At 41.1% G+C, this 19,534-nt stretch overlaps 1 protein-coding gene across 1 annotated transcript in view; it reads right to left on the bottom strand.

Moving 5' to 3' along the window:
- The window catches only part of LOC136990960 (neurexin-3), a 309,599-nt gene that overhangs the window by 42,609 nt on the left and 247,456 nt on the right, over window positions 1-19,534 (bottom strand). The window contains exon 4 of the mRNA XM_067295682.1: window positions 833-1,271. Coding sequence (XP_067151783.1) covers window positions 833-1,271 — 439 coding nt within the window. The remainder of the gene's footprint in view (window positions 1-832; window positions 1,272-19,534) is intronic.

The following is a 19,534-nucleotide window of genomic DNA, read 5'->3' as shown; positions in this document are numbered from 1 at the left end:
CAAATAAACTCCTCACATCAAAGAAACAACTAGCTTCAGGCAAAGGCCTGTTCAAACAGCTAGGCCTTGCATGATATCTAAAAGTCAGCTCTTTCAAAAACTCAAGGGAAGCAAATTCCAGCACTGCGTTCTCTCCACGGAGAACATTCTGCCACTGGAAACAAACCTAGGGACTCTGTTACCTTTTGGAGATCACAAACCAAATCCCAAACTTACTTGCAAATATAAGCAAAATTCCCTTTGAACGGGAACTATGATCTCGTTTTGAGATCCCAGCGCTCTGGAAGGAGTTCAAGTCCAACTGTTCATATATTCACAAGATCAAGTTATATTATTTCATTATTTTGTTTCCTGATATAGTTTCAGAGTACATCACAAGTATGTTAGCTTGATCTACAGCATTAGAAACAAACAAAATACCTCGTGGTAATTGCATGATAGGTACACTATGAAGAATAAAAAACACTTTTGAAAACAAGAAGCTGTGAAGAAAAAAGGAACATAACTGAATGCAAACTGAGATATTTACAAAGAAGTGACCACTATAAAAATGTATGCAATTGCTGAGGTTAAGTCCAGAATATCTGAAGATTAAGAGTAAAATGTTAATAGAGTGCTTCTGTGATGTGCTACCCAAAGTTCACACTAAACACCTAATAAAAACATATCAAACCATTCAAATCTTTGTTTTGCTGGGTAAATATCACTGAAGTAACACTAAGTTTTTGCAAGAAAGTGACTCACTTCTAGCAGGTTATGAAGTCCTCTAAGAACCAACATATGACCCTAGACATACAAGATGAACCTACTTAAGAGAGGATCATCACTCTACCTGATCTTCCATCCCGTTGAATATCCACATGATACCACTCTCCATCATTGGCCTTCTTCTGGGTGGCCTTCACTTTAATGGTCCCAGAGCCCATGTCCAGCAGCAAGTAGAGGTTCCCATCTAGAAGCTCCACTGCAAAGAAGTCTACCTTTGTATTTTTCTGGCTCCTGGCATCCTTCCTCTCCTGGGGCTTACCATGGGTGAAAAGGATCAGTCCATTGGGTTCAGTGGTTCGGAAATCAAAGGAAATGGAGCCCATCCTTTTGGTATTCCATTTAGGCAGACTGATATAGGCCTCAGGTGTCTCAAAACTGATGGGATCCAGTGTAGCCACGTTCTCGCACAGGAATTTCACTTCCCCGTAGATCTTCATCTTAGTATCACCAATCCGTGCCAAGCGAGACAGCTCCAGACGAATGTCGTTATTCTTATAAACAACCTGCCAGACACAAGGAAAAATATCATACATCAATCCTGTATACTGTACAAATACCCCAATTACTTTCAGTCATGGGAGATAAACTTCTCTCAAAAGGCAGTGGAGAGCAAAAAGGAGACCATGCAAGAGTCTGACATGATGACAGAAGGAGAAGGCTGAACCAGAAGTGTGCACAGAAATGACTGCAATGGGTACTCTGTGATGACTATAGATCAGATAAATAGGTGGAAGAGAACGTTTACTGAAGGACAGTGAGAAAAGTCTACCACAGGCCCACTATGCTATAAAAGCTTTCGTACATAAAATACATTGCATATCTGGTATCATGTTGTTCCATTTGCATGAACCACATACAAAATACATAACAAAGCGTAACCTCCATGTTCATCTCTGCTAGCCAGAGCAGGGAACTCTTTACCATCACTGTCATTTCTCTATTATTCCTATAATCCTACTTAACTACTAGAACAGACATGCAAAACATTGTAAGCAATTGCTATGAACTGTTGGTAATTGCCCTGTGGACCATAAAAAACTACAAGAAAAAATAAACAAAGACTTAAATTTTCTCTTTCCAAGAAATCTTAAAACTCTGCAGTCACAAACCTGCTATGGGTATACATGCATGGCTTACTCTAACTTCAAAAAAACTTAAGCCATGTCAACACATAAAAGCCTCTACACATTCACACCTTCAGCCATGTCAACACATAAAAGCCTCTACACATTCACACCTTCAGTGCCTGGACTCTTACACTCTCTGGATTAAGGACCAGAACTGTGGACACCACCCACCCAGAGGCAGGGACTAGAGAAAGCACAGAGCTGAAATATTTGCAAATAGTACTTCCTTTCAGCCGTCTTCCATGCTTCCTAAACCTAGCACCAGCACATAGATCAAGCAAAAGTATTTCTGCAAATAGCAGAATTTTGACTGAATTCATGTTCTGCAACACTACTCAAGACTCTGATTTCTTCTAAGGGGTTATTATTTTAAAATACTTTGTGTCTATTACATCTGGCATACACACACACACAAATTTGATTTCTTTTGCTTTCAAAACGCTAGCAGAAAGAGTTGTCAGCAATTTACTATGAAAAGAGAAGGGGAAGGATTGTTAAGAGGGATAGGGATTGTTAATTCTACAAATATCTCATCTGGTGTATGGACAGTGTTAGAGAATATCGGACTGAAGCTGTCTAGAATTAATCGCTTAGCCTAACTTGCTTAGCGTTAGTAGCTAAATTTGCTGAAGCCTTAGGCCTCAGGCTGTGAACTTTTACCTAGATAAGTAAAAGGGGGCCCCAGAGCCCGTTCAGGCTGGAGAGATAAAGAAGTTGCACGGACAGCAGGAGTAGCCAACCTTGAAGATAAGAAGCAGCCTGCCTAGAGACAATGGAGGGGCCCAAGGAAGAAGGGGAAGACCCCAGACCTAACTATTACTATTGGTCCAAACTGTCGCTTAAGGGGTGGGGAATTTGTATTGTAAGGGTATAATTGCCCAGGGATTTCTTTGTTCGGGGTCCCTCTTCGGAGGCACCCAGCTCAAGCTGTAATTACCCCACGTGTATCATTAAATTTTATTTCTCTTCAATCTGACTTCGAACTTCTGCCTCAGCAGGAACCTAGGGTCGGACCCTGTTATGGAGGCCGGCGAGCCTGATTTTCCATAACAGACAGGCTTAAAACACATGCAGATGTAATGTTTGGACACACATTTGTACTACCCAATCTGAGGGCTCCTGGGCACTGTATGAACAAATAAATAATACTTCTTCACTGGCATTCTATAGGCTGAAAACCTGCCATTGCCATCAAATTGAGCACAAGTAGATGAGAGAAGGCCCTTTCCAGAATCAGACAGACAGACATAATCCCAGTAGCAACTAGCAGAAATAAAGTATGGAACACCACGTTAGCCTGCAGGACAGCAAAGTCCAAGAAATGAATCTGCAGTAAGTTTTAAAAGGCAAATGACAGAAAGGATGGGGTATAAGATTCTGAAGTAGGTGACCTATGGATGAAAAATAAATAAAATTACAGTTCAACACATTCACCATGAGTTAGGAATTCCCAGCCTTTGCTTAGCATTAAAGGAGAATTTCTCCATGGCAGCCAGCAGAGCATCAGGTCTTCCTACTCCAAAGGCAAAAGACCCTATATCCAGAGCAAAAGGAGAACCCAACTGTGAACTCCCACCTGGAGTCACAACACAAAGGAGTAATTCCTCTCAGCAAAGGACAGTATTGACCCACAATAGCTTCTTTTGCTCCAGTTCCCATTAAAACACTCTACCCTCTCACATACTTCAAAAACATCAAGGATATTAGTATCTGCAACACCAATAAAATATACTTTCAGTTTCTGGAACTGTAGTAGTTTTATTCTGTGGATTAACCACATCCAAAAGTTCTGGCTAGGCAGACTATACACCTCCTTCCAGTGACTCAGCAAGGCTGTGCATTGCAGCCTCTCTTGCCGGACAGCTAGGGGCATCTCAGCTGGTCAGCGCAGGCAAGCTGCAGCTACATCCTTACCCAAAAGAGGCACATGTAGGGAGTACCAGATGTACTCTGGGCACATATAGCAGCTATGGTGATTTGGACTGCCTAGGACCTCTGTACATACTTTGTGTGTGCAAAAAGTCCCAGCACTTTTCATAAACACTATTCAAGAGCCCTGTGTACAGTTCTAGTCTCTGCATCTCAAGGAACCACAGTAGAGTTGAAGGCACAGAGGAAAATAAATAACAACTAAGAGGATGGAACAGCTGCTTTATGAGGAAAGACCGAAAAGGTCATGGCTCTTCATGAGAGGAGAGAACTGAGAATACGAACAAAGTTTACAATATCATGAAGATGGTGGAGAAGGTGAATGTAGAACTGCTCTCTGCCAAATCCAGCAATAGTAGAGCTAGAGGCACTCATTGAAACTTGTTGCATATCATTTTAAAACAGATTTTTAAAAGTACTTATTTACAAAGAAGGTAAACAAAAAGACAAAAAACAGTCAGGACCTAACAACCTGTCCTGTCCCTTTTGCAGCGTTCTTGCAGCTCAAAGCAGATGAAACGCTAGCTTAGCCAGCTAGCAAAGACATCCACTTGCATATGGGATTCCCTGACTAGCATGAATTTGGCGCAGCTCTGTATTTTTGGTTTCACCTCAGCATTGAGTTTCTTTGGCGGGCAAGAGACTGCCAAGCCTGAAGAAATTGTGACTCTGATGATCCTAACATGGGAGAACTGTCCCTGTACAATACCACTAACAATTCATCAGACTATTCCTGACACCCCTCTAAACTATATCAGGAAAATCTTGCCCCAGCTTCCTCCATGTATGAGAGGAACAGAAACATAGCACGATAACTATGTGTGATGGTTGGTGCTTTGGTTTTATCTTAGCTATGGCTCAGTGATCTACTTTTGGTAAACTCTGCAGGTTGCTGGTAGAAAGAATACACTCCCACATATATAAGCAGCTTCCAGCTCTCAGTTGAGCCATATACAAGTTGCACCTCCTCATTTCACATGCTTGATACTGGGCTAACTCCTTGTCTCTTCTGGGGAAAGGCACAGTGTCTGTCTTCGGGTTTGTCTGGGGTTTGTTGCAGACTACCTTGTATTTCATTAGTGGTACATGTACCACAGCTGGAGAATCCCTGAGACAGGAAATTCTCAAAGAATCTAGAAAAAATTACGTAGAGTTAGTTGCAACCCAGAAAGTCACTGAAAATTGGAGATCTGAGAGCAAGCTTGGAAGAAAAGACAAACAAACCAAGGACAAAGGAAAGCTTGGGGGTGAGAGGAAAAGGGATATTGAATAGATACAAGAGTTCGAAATCCAATCTTTACAAAGAAACAGATCACCCAAACGTGAAAACTCTATTATTGAAGTGTTTGTTGTTCTAGATTATATTCTTAAAAAACAAACAAACAAACAACAACAAAACCCACATCCATAGCCCGAGAAATTGAAAATACAATTGTGTTTAAGGAATAAGTGCAAACAGGTTCACATGGCTGATCTGAGGTCTCATTAATGGCCGTATTTGGAGAACTGAGGCTGTGTCTCAAAAGATGCAATGCAGAGCACCACGTAAGTGGTGGTGGTCTCAGTGCAGAACGCCAAGATCTTGATGGATCAGATAGAACAGACCTCTCACCACTGTAACCAAAATGATAAAAATAATCCTTGGATATATAACCAGGTGAATCCTGAACAGGAAAAGACAGACCTCAGTATTTCTAGCTTAGGCAATGCTGTAACTGTCACTGAAATACTAAGGCAGCTTCTAACATCCACAGTTCAAGACATTGTTAAACCAAGGTTCAGGAATTAGAAAAGGGAATGTAATTAAAGGACTGGAATGCATGTCCCATAGTGAAGAACATTCAAAAGTTCATTCTGTTTAATATGCAGAGGTTAAAGGGTGATCTGATCACAATCTACAAGCACCTATGCAGAAAATGGAATTTGGCAGTAGAGGACTCTTCAGTCTGTGTGACAAAGGAATAATAGATGCAGGGACTGGAAACTGAAGTTAGAGAAATCCACATTTTAAAATATGACTTATTTTTACCAGGAAGATAATTTGCCATTGAAATAATTTGCTACAGGTTATAGTGTGTTATCTGCTACTGGCAAACTTTAAATTAAAACAGGATCTTCTTTTTTGTAACAGACATAGACAGGAATTAATTATATAGCAAATCAGTCTAGATTATCATAATCATTATCACATGGCTCTTTCTGGCCTCATAACCCATGAATCTTTGTGTTTCATTGAAATCAACAGATGCCTCAGTGCAGTTTTCCAGGACAGATAAAACACATGCTTGCAAAATGTTAAAACTGCCTGGTAAAGGAGAAGATGCCTGTGTCAGTTCTGGTCTGACTTGACAGCAGTACTTTCACTGAGGCTTTTCTGTATGTGTGTGATATCAGCTTGCAGCCTGTCATTAACCCAAGAGACAAATAAAAAGCCTACAGCATAAAAGTTAACTCTATAGTTTCAAATACAGGAATTTCAAGAACCAGTTTCTAAAACAGTTACCAGCTGTAGCCAAAGGTAGAAAAACTTTGGCTCAGGAAGCTGTCTGCCAGCAGTATAACAGATGATCCCCATAACATTTCCTACCTTGTAGTTTCATTTTAACAGCAATCTCTGAACTAACTTGGGGCTCTCCAGAATTCATTCACCAAAATATTGGCTGAATGCACACACCTCTAACTCTGTATCAGACCTTGACTGACTCAGAGGGCTATCCTGGCTAAGGCATACTCTTTTAGTACCATTCTGGGACATGGCTCCCAGAAAGCCTTATGAGAAAGCACAGCAAGGAAAGCAGTGCTCATGAACTTGCCCATTTTTTTTATCAGAGCTTTCTGAACAAAGCTGATCTTGCCCACTTAAACACAGACCAGCTTGATTTTGCCCCATGTCTGATATCTGTATCAGAGTGTGTCAGGATGCCTAAGGGAGTCAGAAAGATGGTTCCTGGTGTGGACACACAAATCCACTTTACAGTTTTCCCTGGAAAGAAGGCAGAAAAAAAGGGGGAGAAAAATGACTGGCAAAAGCTATATACAGAGAGTTTGAGAAGTAAACTTTACACTTTCAATTTTAATAATCATTCTATATTCCCAAAATGAAACTAGCACAATGACAAGAGGCTATCCATCAGTACAAACTAGGTAACGCAAACTGATGTACTATGAATAAAATCAGAATCAGAAATACAACAGAAATAATGATCACCGGATAGAAAGAGAACAGAGGCTCAGGAAACCATTATGGAACAGCAGTATCAGAATACTGAAATCCTCACAGAAAAATATTATCTGTAATTGCTGCAAGTTCATATTCTACATTCCTTTTTTACAAAGACTGATTCTGAATATGGTTTAACAGAGGCACTACTTTTGACAGTTCAGTTTGTCCTTTGTTTAATGAATTGGACCAGTCTAAATGGATGGTCAGGGATAGGGTAGTAAAGAAACACACAGTCTGTGGTAATCAGCAGTAAAAGAACCCTATGATAGCCCCGACACTCTGGGGGAATAAAGAGGGGAAAAAAAAAAATACAGTAAATTAGGTTTCCTTTAAATCTGCTGAGAAAGAAGAGTTTGTTTTAAGCTGAGCTAAAGACAAAATAGCAATCTAGTTTTGAGTTTTCTTAAAAATGGCAACTTTGCAATTCTGAAGCATTCAAGGAATTTCTCTGGCTAAACCTGTGATAAGAAGCTTCACTCATGGGTTAATGAAAGCCCTAATCAGATGGCTTTTCACAATGATGAAAAGTGCGTCTCTGCAATCAAGTGAAAATGCAGATAGAGAGGGAGCAACAAAAGTGAGAAAAAAATTATGTGCTAGACTTGGCAAGTGGCCAATATTCAATTCCTCTCCAACTTGGTGCTGTTAAGCAGGAAACAGCTTTGGGTGCAGGCCGGACACAGGCATGCACCAAAGGGGAATGGCCGCTGATAGCCTGGCAAATTAGTAGATGACGCCAGCATCACGAAAAGAGGCACTAACCTGGAGGCTGCTTAAGTTTAGCTAGCTAGGAAGAATACCTCTTAAGTTTAGCCCAGTTGTTCACAGGCTGCATCCTGTGTCTCGCTGATTCCTTATTTCTGTCACAGGCTGCCCTTTCACCAGCTGCCCATATCACTTCTCAGAACAGCTAACTGTGAAGACAGACTGCTCAGAGCCTTTCTAAGACTTCCTTAAAGTCATCTGCACCAAACAAAACAAGCTCCTGCAACTTAATAAATTACGACCTATCAACTGACCCACCAAAACTGCGTGTTTCAAGCCTGTCCCAACCAGCAAGTAGAAATGAACACTTACACCTGCTAACAAGAGTTTACTTTGTAATTGGGACAGGCTATGTGTGCAGTGATCCAAAACTTCAGTGATAGGTAGCTAAAGCTGCTATACTTCTTTTAAGAACCTTAAGTGGACTGCGTATACCTGATATGAACATATTTGACAGTTCCCTGGGGATAACAACTGTATTCAGGTATTTGTATGTACATAATCATCATTCAGTACAGTGATGGAGTCTATTTGCCCATCATGACAAACAATACATTGAACATTGATGATAAATAACTGAAACCAGACAAATAAGATTCAAATGTGATTTGTGCTATGTTGCTAAAGTAATGTGATTTTGCATTTAATCTGAATTATGTTTAAGAAAGAATGTGCGTTTATCTAGTTAAAAAAAAGGAATACAGTGACTAGAATGCTTAAACAATAAAACAGGACTATTTCAAACTTCCCTAATGAAAATTTTTCACCTTATAAATCCATTATAGGTTCTGAATAACTTTAACTTTGTGGAAAGCTCTAAAAGAGAAAAGGGACTGTTTTGAGTTCAGAAGAATTCTAGGAAGATACAGAGAAACACTCCCTGAAGTAGAATATAAAGAAAGAAACAAAAGGGATTCAAGATGTGAGCAAGAAAGAAGGGCTGAAAATGAAAAGGGGAATGCCTTCAATTGCTCTATTGAGGACACAGTAAAAATAGTTATTAAGAAAGAGGCTTATGCTGAAAAATAAATTTTCCTTAACAGGTACTGAAGACAGAAGACTCAGTACTTTGGTGTGGTCACAATTACCTTTTAAGTCAAAGAATACACCTCCACACCTCATGAGAATTCAGGATGTCTGAGTGTGTTCACAGTCACTGCAGAGATAAAACCAACCCAAACCACGCACGTAGTATCCCAGAACAGGACTAAGCCAGACCAAGGTCCATCTTGCTGCTTTATCTTTTACCACAGAATACACAAGGATAAAGAACAAATATCACTAGAAATGCCTTTCTGAAAAAACATTAAGATTTTTTGCCATAAGATCAACCAAATATCATATGAGAGAGAAAGAGATTCCAAATCTGCAATTAAAAAAAGATGAGGGAAAAAAAAAGAAACTTTTTAAAATACTTTAAAGCTATTTCTTAAGTTTTCGTATCTAGCTAGAGCTGCTGGATACACTTTTGCATACACTGAGCCTGCTGTTTCTGGAATTAGCAGTGAATATCACTAACTGAATAAAATGTGAAATGTTCCACAGCCTTACATATTCTTGGTGTTACATTGCAGCATCTAAATTACAGAAGTGCATTGTGTTGTGAAATGACCTACTTCTTGGACTTTTTCCTTTTAATAGGTAGCAATAAGGGTAGAATTTATCTTATCACATGGGTGGATTTCTGCATCCTCCATTCTGGGCTACACTGACTGCTAATTCATCTGGTCTGTCACTGAAGCAAATCTTGATTTCTAAGGGAATAACAGCCCCCCACCATTGCATCTTGAGACTAAGGTGATGGACACCGTAGATGGACACCTTAGATGGACACCTAGAAATCATATTATATTAGAAATATATCATTTATAAAAAAGGCATGACATCATATAGAGGGGGAAGAAGCCTTCCTAGAGAAGGCTGCCAAGAGAACAGCTGCTGGAAGGTTCTGTATTAGCCTCAAACAAAGTTCTTTTCTCAGCCACTGAAAAGGCACCGCGTAGGCAGCAGTAAGATTAAGTTTCATATCAGTGCTGCATCCTTGATCTAAAAAGAAACTCTTCACGCCCTTTTCCTTCTTTGACTCTCACCACAGGTGTGAAGATTTGAGTTACCATGACTTCATTAGAAAACATTAGTAAAGGTAGCACAGAGACTAAGGCCAAAAATTAAAGAAGATTACTTAGACTTTCTATTATTATTTTTTCTGCCATGTTTTCAGATGCCTGGAACTAAAGAACTGGGTTTTGATTTTCCCTAGTAGGACTGTTTAGGCTCAAATGTGTCAGTCAAGAGGCACGAACCAAGCAACTGGTCAAGGGTCTGTGTTTAGCTAACAGTAAACAAGAGAAGAATACCAATGAATTTCCCTGGATGTGCCTCCGTTCTTTAGGAACGGCAAACTAAACAACATGTTCTACCTATTAAGATACCAATTATTACCTCAAAAGGTAAAAAGATGAGGCCCCATGCCACAGATCATTCTAGTTAAGGCAGCTGTGGCCTCTGAGTTGTCCTGGGACCTGGCTCCTTGTGCTGCCTTTTTAGGCAACCTGAACCGAAGCCATCTTAAAATCCCACCTATCTTTGCAGCAGTCAATATTAGAGACCCCTTCACTCATACAATGCAGCTACCAGGAATGCAGATGGGATTGGTCAAGAAAAGGAGCTGTGGCTTATCACGCTGCAGGAAAGACTGCTCCCAATGACACTTTGAAGAGATTAGGCACGCTTCAGGTTCTCTCAGCTGCATTCTCCCATTCACTCAAAATCCCATCCTGAATGCACTTCTCGAGGCTATAGTCTAGACGGTCAACAAAATTGGCCAATCTTTCAATCTTATGCTTGAAACCCAGTGTAGACTCCTCTGTAATTTTCAGTCAAACTTAAGACTATTAGTTTTCTTTTTAAAGCACAGAAAAAGAATATTAGTGAAGCAAAATCTACTTTGAAAATGAGGGAATGCAAGTAAAGTCATCTGTGTAGACCCAAATTCAGTCCTCTTATGCATACGCACTACGAATTCATTAATTCCATGATTTCAGTATTTTCCATGCTTGTAGAATTAGTTGTAGGATGGACTATGAATTGATGAAGAACACTGTTTTGTGGTGGAAGTAGCAATCTTGTTCTTTCCTTGTTACAGAGACTTCAAGATGTGAAGAAAGGGATTACAAAAGATAAGGTATAGTTTCTGGATTTCTTAAAATATCACCCTTTCACAGACTTTCTATACAATGGTAAGAAAGTTGCCTGAACCTAAACACTTTGCAAGAGTATATTCCTCATTCTGCTGGCCAACCTGAGGTCAGAATTAGTTTTGCAGAAGTACTCATTAGGCAAAAGTTGTAGTGAAGACAAAGAGAGATTTGTTCTTTACTGCTACGTGCTAATGGAAATACTCTACTCTGAAAAATTAGACTTAGTTTTCTCAGTCTGGTCCTAAAACTAGCTGATGCTGGACTATATTCAGGTATTAAAAAAAAAAAAGTTTGATATTTGACTGTAGTAGAGTTCACCCTCTGTGTAGTAGCAAAGTTTTTAAGGCATTTCACTGTGGATTCCAGGGCATAAATTTGAACTTGCCTCCTGCTTCATGTTCTATTCAACCTCCATTTGGCCTAGTAACAGAGGAAAATAAAAGCATCAGGATAGGGAAGCCAAGACAGTCAGAAATGATGTTCTTCCCCTGTGCCACAGGCCATAGACACAGGTATACCTCATGCTAGCTCTCAAAAACAGCTTGTACCTTAGACATGTTATGGATGGGCATTGAGGAGTTATGTTAGTATTTTATAGATATCCATGAATATACAGTAATGAGGAGGTTCTATGCTCTACACAGAGCCTGGATGGTGCACAGAAAACAGTGACAGCAGAAAGAAGCACTTAAGAGCTACACACACAGAAAATCATTAATTGGTGGATTGAATGAGACAAGCATCCTGGAATGTATGAAGAGGAGTACAGGCTGAGATATGGAAGGAAACACTATTGTACTCAGCTGGAGACCACGTCCAGTTTGGAGAACTACACTTCAAGAAAGGAGTGGGCCAATTAGAAAGAGTCCAGAGGAGACCAATGAGAATAACTAGAGGTCTAGAAAATCAAAGAAAAGATTGAAAACATTGCTTCTTTTTAACATAAGAGAAAACTGAAAGGAGACACATAACTGTTCAAATATATAAAGGCTGCTACAAAGAGAAAAGGAACAATCTGTTCTTTGCGTCCGTGTTGAAAAGGACAAGAAATAATGAGCTAAAATTGCAGCAAGGAAGTGTTAGAATTGATGTTAGGAAAAGTTTTTAACTTAAGAACCATGAAGCACTGGAACAGCTTGCCTGATGAGCAAGCATCACTGGAGACCTTTAACAACAGGTTAAACAAATGTCTGTCAAGGCTCACATATTTAGCTTACAGTGACATTCACCAGTTACAGGGTGCCCTGCTCATCGCAAACTCATGCTGAAAACTGAAATTTGTCTAGCTAGCACAAGCTAAATCTGTCTAGCTTGGTTCAGTGATAAGTATGCAAGGAAATGATTACTGTCAAGTGTCTTAAGGATTTCATCTGAAAGGCAGAAAGGAATTATTTTAGGATGGCCGCATTGATTAAGGCTTGGACCTTATTACACAGGACACTGAAAACTGTATCAGACAGTGACTTAGCAAATAAACACTGTACATCACAGAATGGTTAAGGTTGGAAGGGACCTCTGCAGATCATCTAGTCCAACCCCCCTGCCCAAACAGGGTCACCTAGAGCACATTGCACAGGATCGCGTCCAGGCGTGTTTTGAATATCTCCAGAGAAGGAGACTCGACCACCTCTCTGGGCAACCTGTTCCAGTGCTCTGTCACCCTCACAGTGAAAAAGTTTTTCCTCATGTTCAGATGGAACTGTCTGTGTTTCAGTTTGTGTCTGTTGCCTCGCGTCCTGTCGCTGGGCACTACTGAAAAGAGTCTGGTCCCATCCTCTTGACACCCTCCCTTCAGATACTTGTACACATTAATAAGATCCCCCCTCAGCCTTCTCCTCTCCAGGCTAAACAGGCCCAGCTCTCTCAGCCTTAGAGATACTTGCTGATTATATTGTATTTCAAATCCACCTAAGGTTGTGCAAATACAAAAGATCTGTCTCAGGAAATAGATCTTTCTGTTTTGTATAGCTCAATGAATGTTTCCTTTGGGATGGCTTTCTAAAAGAGAATTCCATTTTCCAAATGGATAATTAGCAATGAAATGCTTCAATTCACTGCAACCCAAAATGGGGTGTTTAGTTTTGTCAAACTTATCAGAAAAGGATTTATATAAACTTGCCATAACATAAAACTGTATTTTCCAGGCAGTGCATTTACTTTCAGTAGTGGTCCCCATTTTTACCTCTGGTCTGCACTCTAGAGAAAGACTTTCATGTGATGCAATGTCAATGTTCCACTTTACACCATAGGAGATGCATGCCTTTTTGCCATGCAGTAGCTTGGCCAAAGACTCTGGTCCCTATGGGAGAATGGGACATAAAGACCCTACAGTACAGCTACCATTGTACGGTAACTGCACTGCATAGAATACAATGGAACTGCACTGCACACGAAAATATAGTTCATGTTGCACTGACCCTAAAGTATTTGGCATCAGCCCAATAACTAATACAAAATAATTGGATTCTGGGCGTTTTAAAATGTTACATCTGAATCCAGTTCTGAAGTTTGAGGATTTTCTACTCAAAAAAAACCCAAAAACACACCTTTATCATCAATAACAATGAAAACAAGTGTGGGCTATAGGAACTTCCTCTGGGACAATAACTCTGCATTTCACTGAGCTTTTCATTTCAGTGATAACAAAATGTGCTGAACTGAGAACATTAAAGTCTTCTGTGAAAATACTGAACAGATATTGCTTACTCATAGGTATGCAGTTTTTCCCGCATTGCCTATTTTCCTTACCCAACATGCCTTGAGCCCAATAGAGAAGAATACACCTGGCAAGTATAAGAAGGCAGTTCATTCTCCATATGCCAGTCAAGCATTAGTCTCACTGCCTAGGCTTTCAATGTGTAAGGCAAATAGTGCCAACTGCAGTGGTGTTCTCTACGTTTTTGACACTTGTGCAGCAATAAACAAATTGAAAACATTTGCCTTTACGTATGGGAAAGCATGTGCTTAAAAATGAGCACTGCTTAAATAATGATGCAATTAGGACCACAGATGAAGTAATTTAGAGGACTTAGTCCACACACTTACAGTGATGTTACTGTTTGTAGCAGGATGATAATGGGGGGGTGGGGGTGAGGTGTCCTAGCATGCATCTCCCTCCCTCAGCCTCATCACAGGGCTCATGGGAGCACTGGCATCTCCTCCTATCCATGATGGCAGCAAAAGAAAGAGGCTTGCCTTCAGCCAGACTCTCCTCCAAGGAGGGATCAAAGACACTCTGGGTCTGCTGAAGAAGAGGCAGCAGGCTGGATGAAGCTATTCCATGGCTGGCACCATCTGTCACATTACCAGTATAGCGTACTACACAGATCTAGAAGGACTGGGAAAGAGGCGGCCCTGTTTGCATTCATCTAGATTGAAATCATATGTTTTTTTACTTTTTTCCCTCTTCTCTTTTTGCCCTGTACAAAAACCTGAAAGCACTTGCATCTCTCTAGGCCCTCTCTTCAGATTCCAAGGCATGGAAAAAGTTAAAACCCACAGTTGTTAGGGTTCCCCAAACATTAACCTACACTGGGCCGTTTGTTGTGTGAAAATGGGGAGGTGATAAGCTAAATATTTGCCTGAATACTGCTAGGGTAGAGGGGAAGGGCACTGTGCCATCAAGACAAAAGAACCTGTCATCTTATAACCCCATTTTGATGCAGAAAGAGAAGCAGGTGCTCTTTTACATCTCTCTCTCTTCCTCCTACATGTACCAAAAAACTGACCCAGCTGTGACCTACAAGCTCTACAGATTCCAGCACTAACAAAAGAAGAGGGAAAAAAATTTATTCAGAAGCCATCCAGCTGCACCGGCCACAGCTTTGGTCCATGGTGCAGAGGAAGAGTCCAGTGCAGCACCATCCAAGATCGATAACATGTGGCTGCAATGTGACAGCTTCCCCCAACCTGCTAATACGGCCTCCGGAGCAACCCTTACTGACAAAGATGTTTTCCCAGCCCCACTTTACAGGCCTATTGCAGCACAGTACCAAAACAGCGCAAGCAAAGAGTGCCGCAGCCCTGCCAGAGCACATCTGGGCTGTTAGTGACACATCACATTAATCACTTGCTTTGCTCTGGAAATTGTGTGTATGGAGCATAAGTCCAGCTTACTGCTGGGCAATAATACAGGAGGGAAAGGAATTAGTTCAGCCAGAACACTGCTGCCACAGTGTGAGAACATTAAGGAAGACACAGAAAAACAAAAGCAAAAAAAAAAAAGAACAAAAGCAAAAAGGGCAACATTTTCCAGTGGAAGCAATGGGATGAGTGAGAAATGGGAGACAGAAATTAGGGCCTGAGCACCTCATTCAGCAACAGATTACACTTCCTTTTCAGAGCAGGGGAGGTACTCTAATCAGGCGCAGAGAGAGCTCCTCGATAATGAGGTCACAGATCAGAGTCAGCACCGAGCACCAGGCAAAACAGGCAGCTGATTAGCTGGTTCTAGACACACAGCATGTTGGGCCTGATTCTGCAAAGTGTGGAGAGGATCTCAACACCTTTTGCCTCTGAAGTGGGGTATCACTATGTATTTTTTCCTTTTTTTAAAGGAAAAGAAAGGAAAAACATAGAAAGGAGAGAAAACAACTTTAAAAAGTCCTCCAGCTTTTCCCCAAAAGAAGCTGGGAAGGACAGATCTCTCTATTGTAGAAACACTTTACATAAGAAATTCCTACAGAGGATTTCACAGACTGGCAGAATAGTTGGGGTTGGAAAGGACCTCTGGAGATCATCTGGTCCAACCCCCCCCTGCTTAAGTAGGGTCAGGGTCAGCTAAAGTAGGCTGCCCAAGGCCAGGTCCAGTTGGGTTTTGAATATCTGCAAGGATGGAGACTCCGCAACCTTTCTTGTCAACCTGTTGTGTTCAACCACCTTCACAGTAAAGAAGTGTTTTCTTATGTTCTGATGGAATTTCCTGTGTTTCAATTTGTGCCCATTGCCTCTCATCCTGTCACTGGGCACCACTGAGAAAAGTCTGGCTCCATCTTCTCTACATTTTCCCATCAGATACTTATAAACATTGATAAGATCCCCTCTGAGCCTTCTCTCCTCCAGGCTAAACGGTCCCAGCAGTCTCAGGTTCTCCTCACATGACAGATGCTCCAGTCTCTTCATCATCTCTGCGGCCCTTCGCTGGACTTACTCCAGTAAACCCATGTCTGTCTTATACTGAGCAGCAGCCTTACTAAAGTCAAGGTAAACAATATTCACTGCTTTCCCCTCATCCGCCAAGTTAATCACCTCATCACAGTAGGCTCTCAGTTGGGTTAAGCAAGATTACCGCTTTATAAATCCATGCTGACTACTCCCAGTCACGTTCCTGTCCTTCACGTGTCTGGAAACAGTATCCAGGATCAGTTACTCTATCACCTTTCCAAGCATCGGCTTTTAGTTCCCTGGATCCTCCTTCTTGCCCTTCTTAAAGATAGGGGCGACATTTGTTCTCTTCCAGTCCTCTGCAACCTCTCCCGATCACCATGACATTTCAAAGATAATTGAGAGTGGCTTTGCAATGACATTGGCTAGCTCCCTCAGCACTCCTAGGTGCATCCTGCCAGGGCCTATGGACTTATGTCTATCCAGTTTGCCTAACCTGATCCTTCTCCATCAAGGGAAAGTCTTCATCACTCCAGACTTTGTCTCTGGTCTCAGGGGCATGGGATACCTGAGGGCTGGTCTTACCAGTAAAGACTGAGGCAAGGCAGTCAGTACCTCTGCCTTTTCTGTGTCCTTTGCCAGCGTCGGACCCCTGCACCACTTAGCAGCGGGCCCACATTTGCCCTAGCCCTTTTTTTGCTGCTTATGTACTGTAGAAACATTTGCTGCTGCTCTTTATGTCCCTTGTCAGACAGTGCCGCTAGTTACTCTGTGAATACTAATTTCTAAATTTTAACTCATTGTATTATCCATGACCATCTCCCACTCTCCCAAGAAAGGTCACTATCTCTTTTCTAGATATTGAGAAAGTTAAGCAGAGGGAACTGAACTTTCTTAGCCAATTCATACAGCAAGTGAAGGTTTGGGACAGAAAGAATGCCTCTTCTTCCTAATTAGTAATCCTGTGCCTAAGGAGTAACTGGAGGAATGTTTTCATGACACAGATCAGTGTAAATCATCTGATCTTTCAGCTTTAAAATTCAATAATATAAATACGAAATGACAGTAAACTTTTCCCTCAGTTTGCTTACATTTTCCTCCAATGCCTTTTTAAATGCTTCCAGGCACAGGGCTGCCATCTCCTCTGTATGGATCTTGGTTTTACATCTAAGGGAGATTGGTCTCACATCTAAGGTAGTACATTTGATACAAGTATGATTTACGACATTATCTTACATTTTCGATTTTGCTCAGTACTATCCTGGTTCAGAATTTCTTAAGCAGATTCATAGAGCTCACATATGGGGCATATGAGGACATGCAGGGGTTTATACACATCTGTATACAGTAACTCTACACATGCTATATGTACATATGTATGTATATCTGTACTCATCTCTCCATGTGTGATTCATATGCAGTGCACATATTTTTCTACAACAGTAAATGGAAGTGTGCTTAGATTAGCATTAGAAGAATGTGCACTGTCTGCATGTGGATTCCCACATGCATACATTCATATGTAGCTGTGCTGCCAACAAACTGCTTATCAGCTCTGGTAACCACTACTCTTCTCTTATCCTGGAAGTCTCTCAGAAAGCAAGAACATCATTTCTATGAATCACACAAGGATGGAGTTACTACTTCCTAGAGAAAGGAAGTAGTGGCTGAGGGCAAGATTGGGAGCAGATTAGAAGGATTAGAACAGAAGCCTTGTGACTACAAATTCAGTCTTCTCAAAGCAACCCCCCTTGCACACACACCCCCCCCAAGCATATCTACTAGTTAGATTTGAGTTCAGAAGATGTGGCTAACTTTTCTGTACTTGCTACTGGACAGTCCTGTCCAGACACTGGGCAGGACTATCCTGGGAACAGCACTTAGCAGAAGCTTAGCAGGCTCTTTCATGCATTTCTTCTTTCTGTTTTCTAGGCATGGTCCAACTTGAAAGGAGAACAGATAAGGGAGGAAGCAAAGAGAAAGGCAACAGGGTCTTCTAAATGGAGTACTGCTAATGTAAACTATCTTGTGTTGAGTATGTTCTTGCCTGGAGTACTCTTCCAAGCCCAAATGACCCAATGTCAACTCTGATTGTTCTACTACTTTAAAGCAGGAAAACAAGAAAAAGCATACAATGCTCAGTGAGCAAAATAAAGAGGCAGACACTGAACATCACATTGCTAAAGAATATATGTTCTGCCCACGATGAGCCCCAGCATCACTGTGTCTCATCACTTCCAGGCAGAAATTGTTCTCCTTGTTTGGGTCCTCTGTACACAGGTATTCAAAAGAGGAAGATTAGTAAAGACAACTAGGGCACACTGAAATTGCTGCTTTCTACATTGTACTATCCTCTTTTCTTCCTTTCTTTCCCTAGAGCGCTTGCACTTTGAGAAGTCAGCATTTTTCAGCTACCCCACACTCCTCCATTTTATGGCAAGAGCAATATAAAGAGTAATCAAAATACGCAAATTATTTTTCTTCTTCCTCAGTCACTCTGCCAATAGGGTCTGCATGGTTTTATAATATGACACCTTTGCCCCTGAAAGTGCAAATAGCTTACACTGCAGTGAAAAGCTTCAGGCACGAGGATGCCAGAACAAACTCAGCCACCTCTCTGCTAAGGACACTTGTCTACTTGCAGGCATGCCTATCAACAGGTATTACTAATGGTAAGAATTATTTCCCAACAGCTTCTAAAAGGAAAGATGGGCTACAGAGAGCTTTCCGAGATCCTGTCAGTCCTCGCAAAGCCACAGAGAAGCCTTAAGTCCTGAACTGCTATTTCTACACAGTGCTAACAACCAGCCATCCCATCCATACTAGCAGGCAACATAAAGGCAGGGAAGAAGATAAAAGGGAGGAATCCAGATCGCCAGCTTCTTGCCCTAAGCCACATTCCTCCATGGTTGTGAAGAAGCATCATAACCCAGAATGTTAAATACTTAAATTAGCTTTAAGCAAGAGAAAAAATAAACTTGTGTTAATCAGACCCTGCAAAGTTTGCCTGCACATTCCTGTAAGAGTTGTAAGAGGCATAGTTCACTGCCTTCAAAAAACAAAAGTAGTTTTCTTTTCCCAGGCTGAACATAACATTGTAAGATTGTTAAATGCTGAAGACACTTGGTCAGGAAAGAGTAGAGGTAGCAAGTAACAGTTGAAGGGATTTTTCTGATACAGAAAAGCATAAAGATCATGCTGTATCACTGTCTAAAAACTTAGAAATGGAGGTTCTTTCATTCCAATGTCCTAGGATGATACCTTGCAAGAAAAAAAAATTAAGGGCAGTAAGAGGAAATATGCATACAGGCATACATTGCTTTAACTCCCGCTTCTGATTTTGTGGAAGATGCTTCACTAAGAAAGCTTTCCAGGAGACAAAGAGAGAGAGACTGAGGCAGCACACTTGGGAAAGGGTC

This window comes from Apteryx mantelli, chromosome 4 (genome assembly GCF_036417845.1).
Source record: "Apteryx mantelli isolate bAptMan1 chromosome 4, bAptMan1.hap1, whole genome shotgun sequence".
NCBI lineage: Eukaryota > Metazoa > Chordata > Aves > Apterygiformes > Apterygidae > Apteryx > Apteryx mantelli.
The sequence above is the reverse complement of the archived record's forward strand: the minus strand, read 5'-3'. Positions and strand labels throughout refer to the sequence as shown.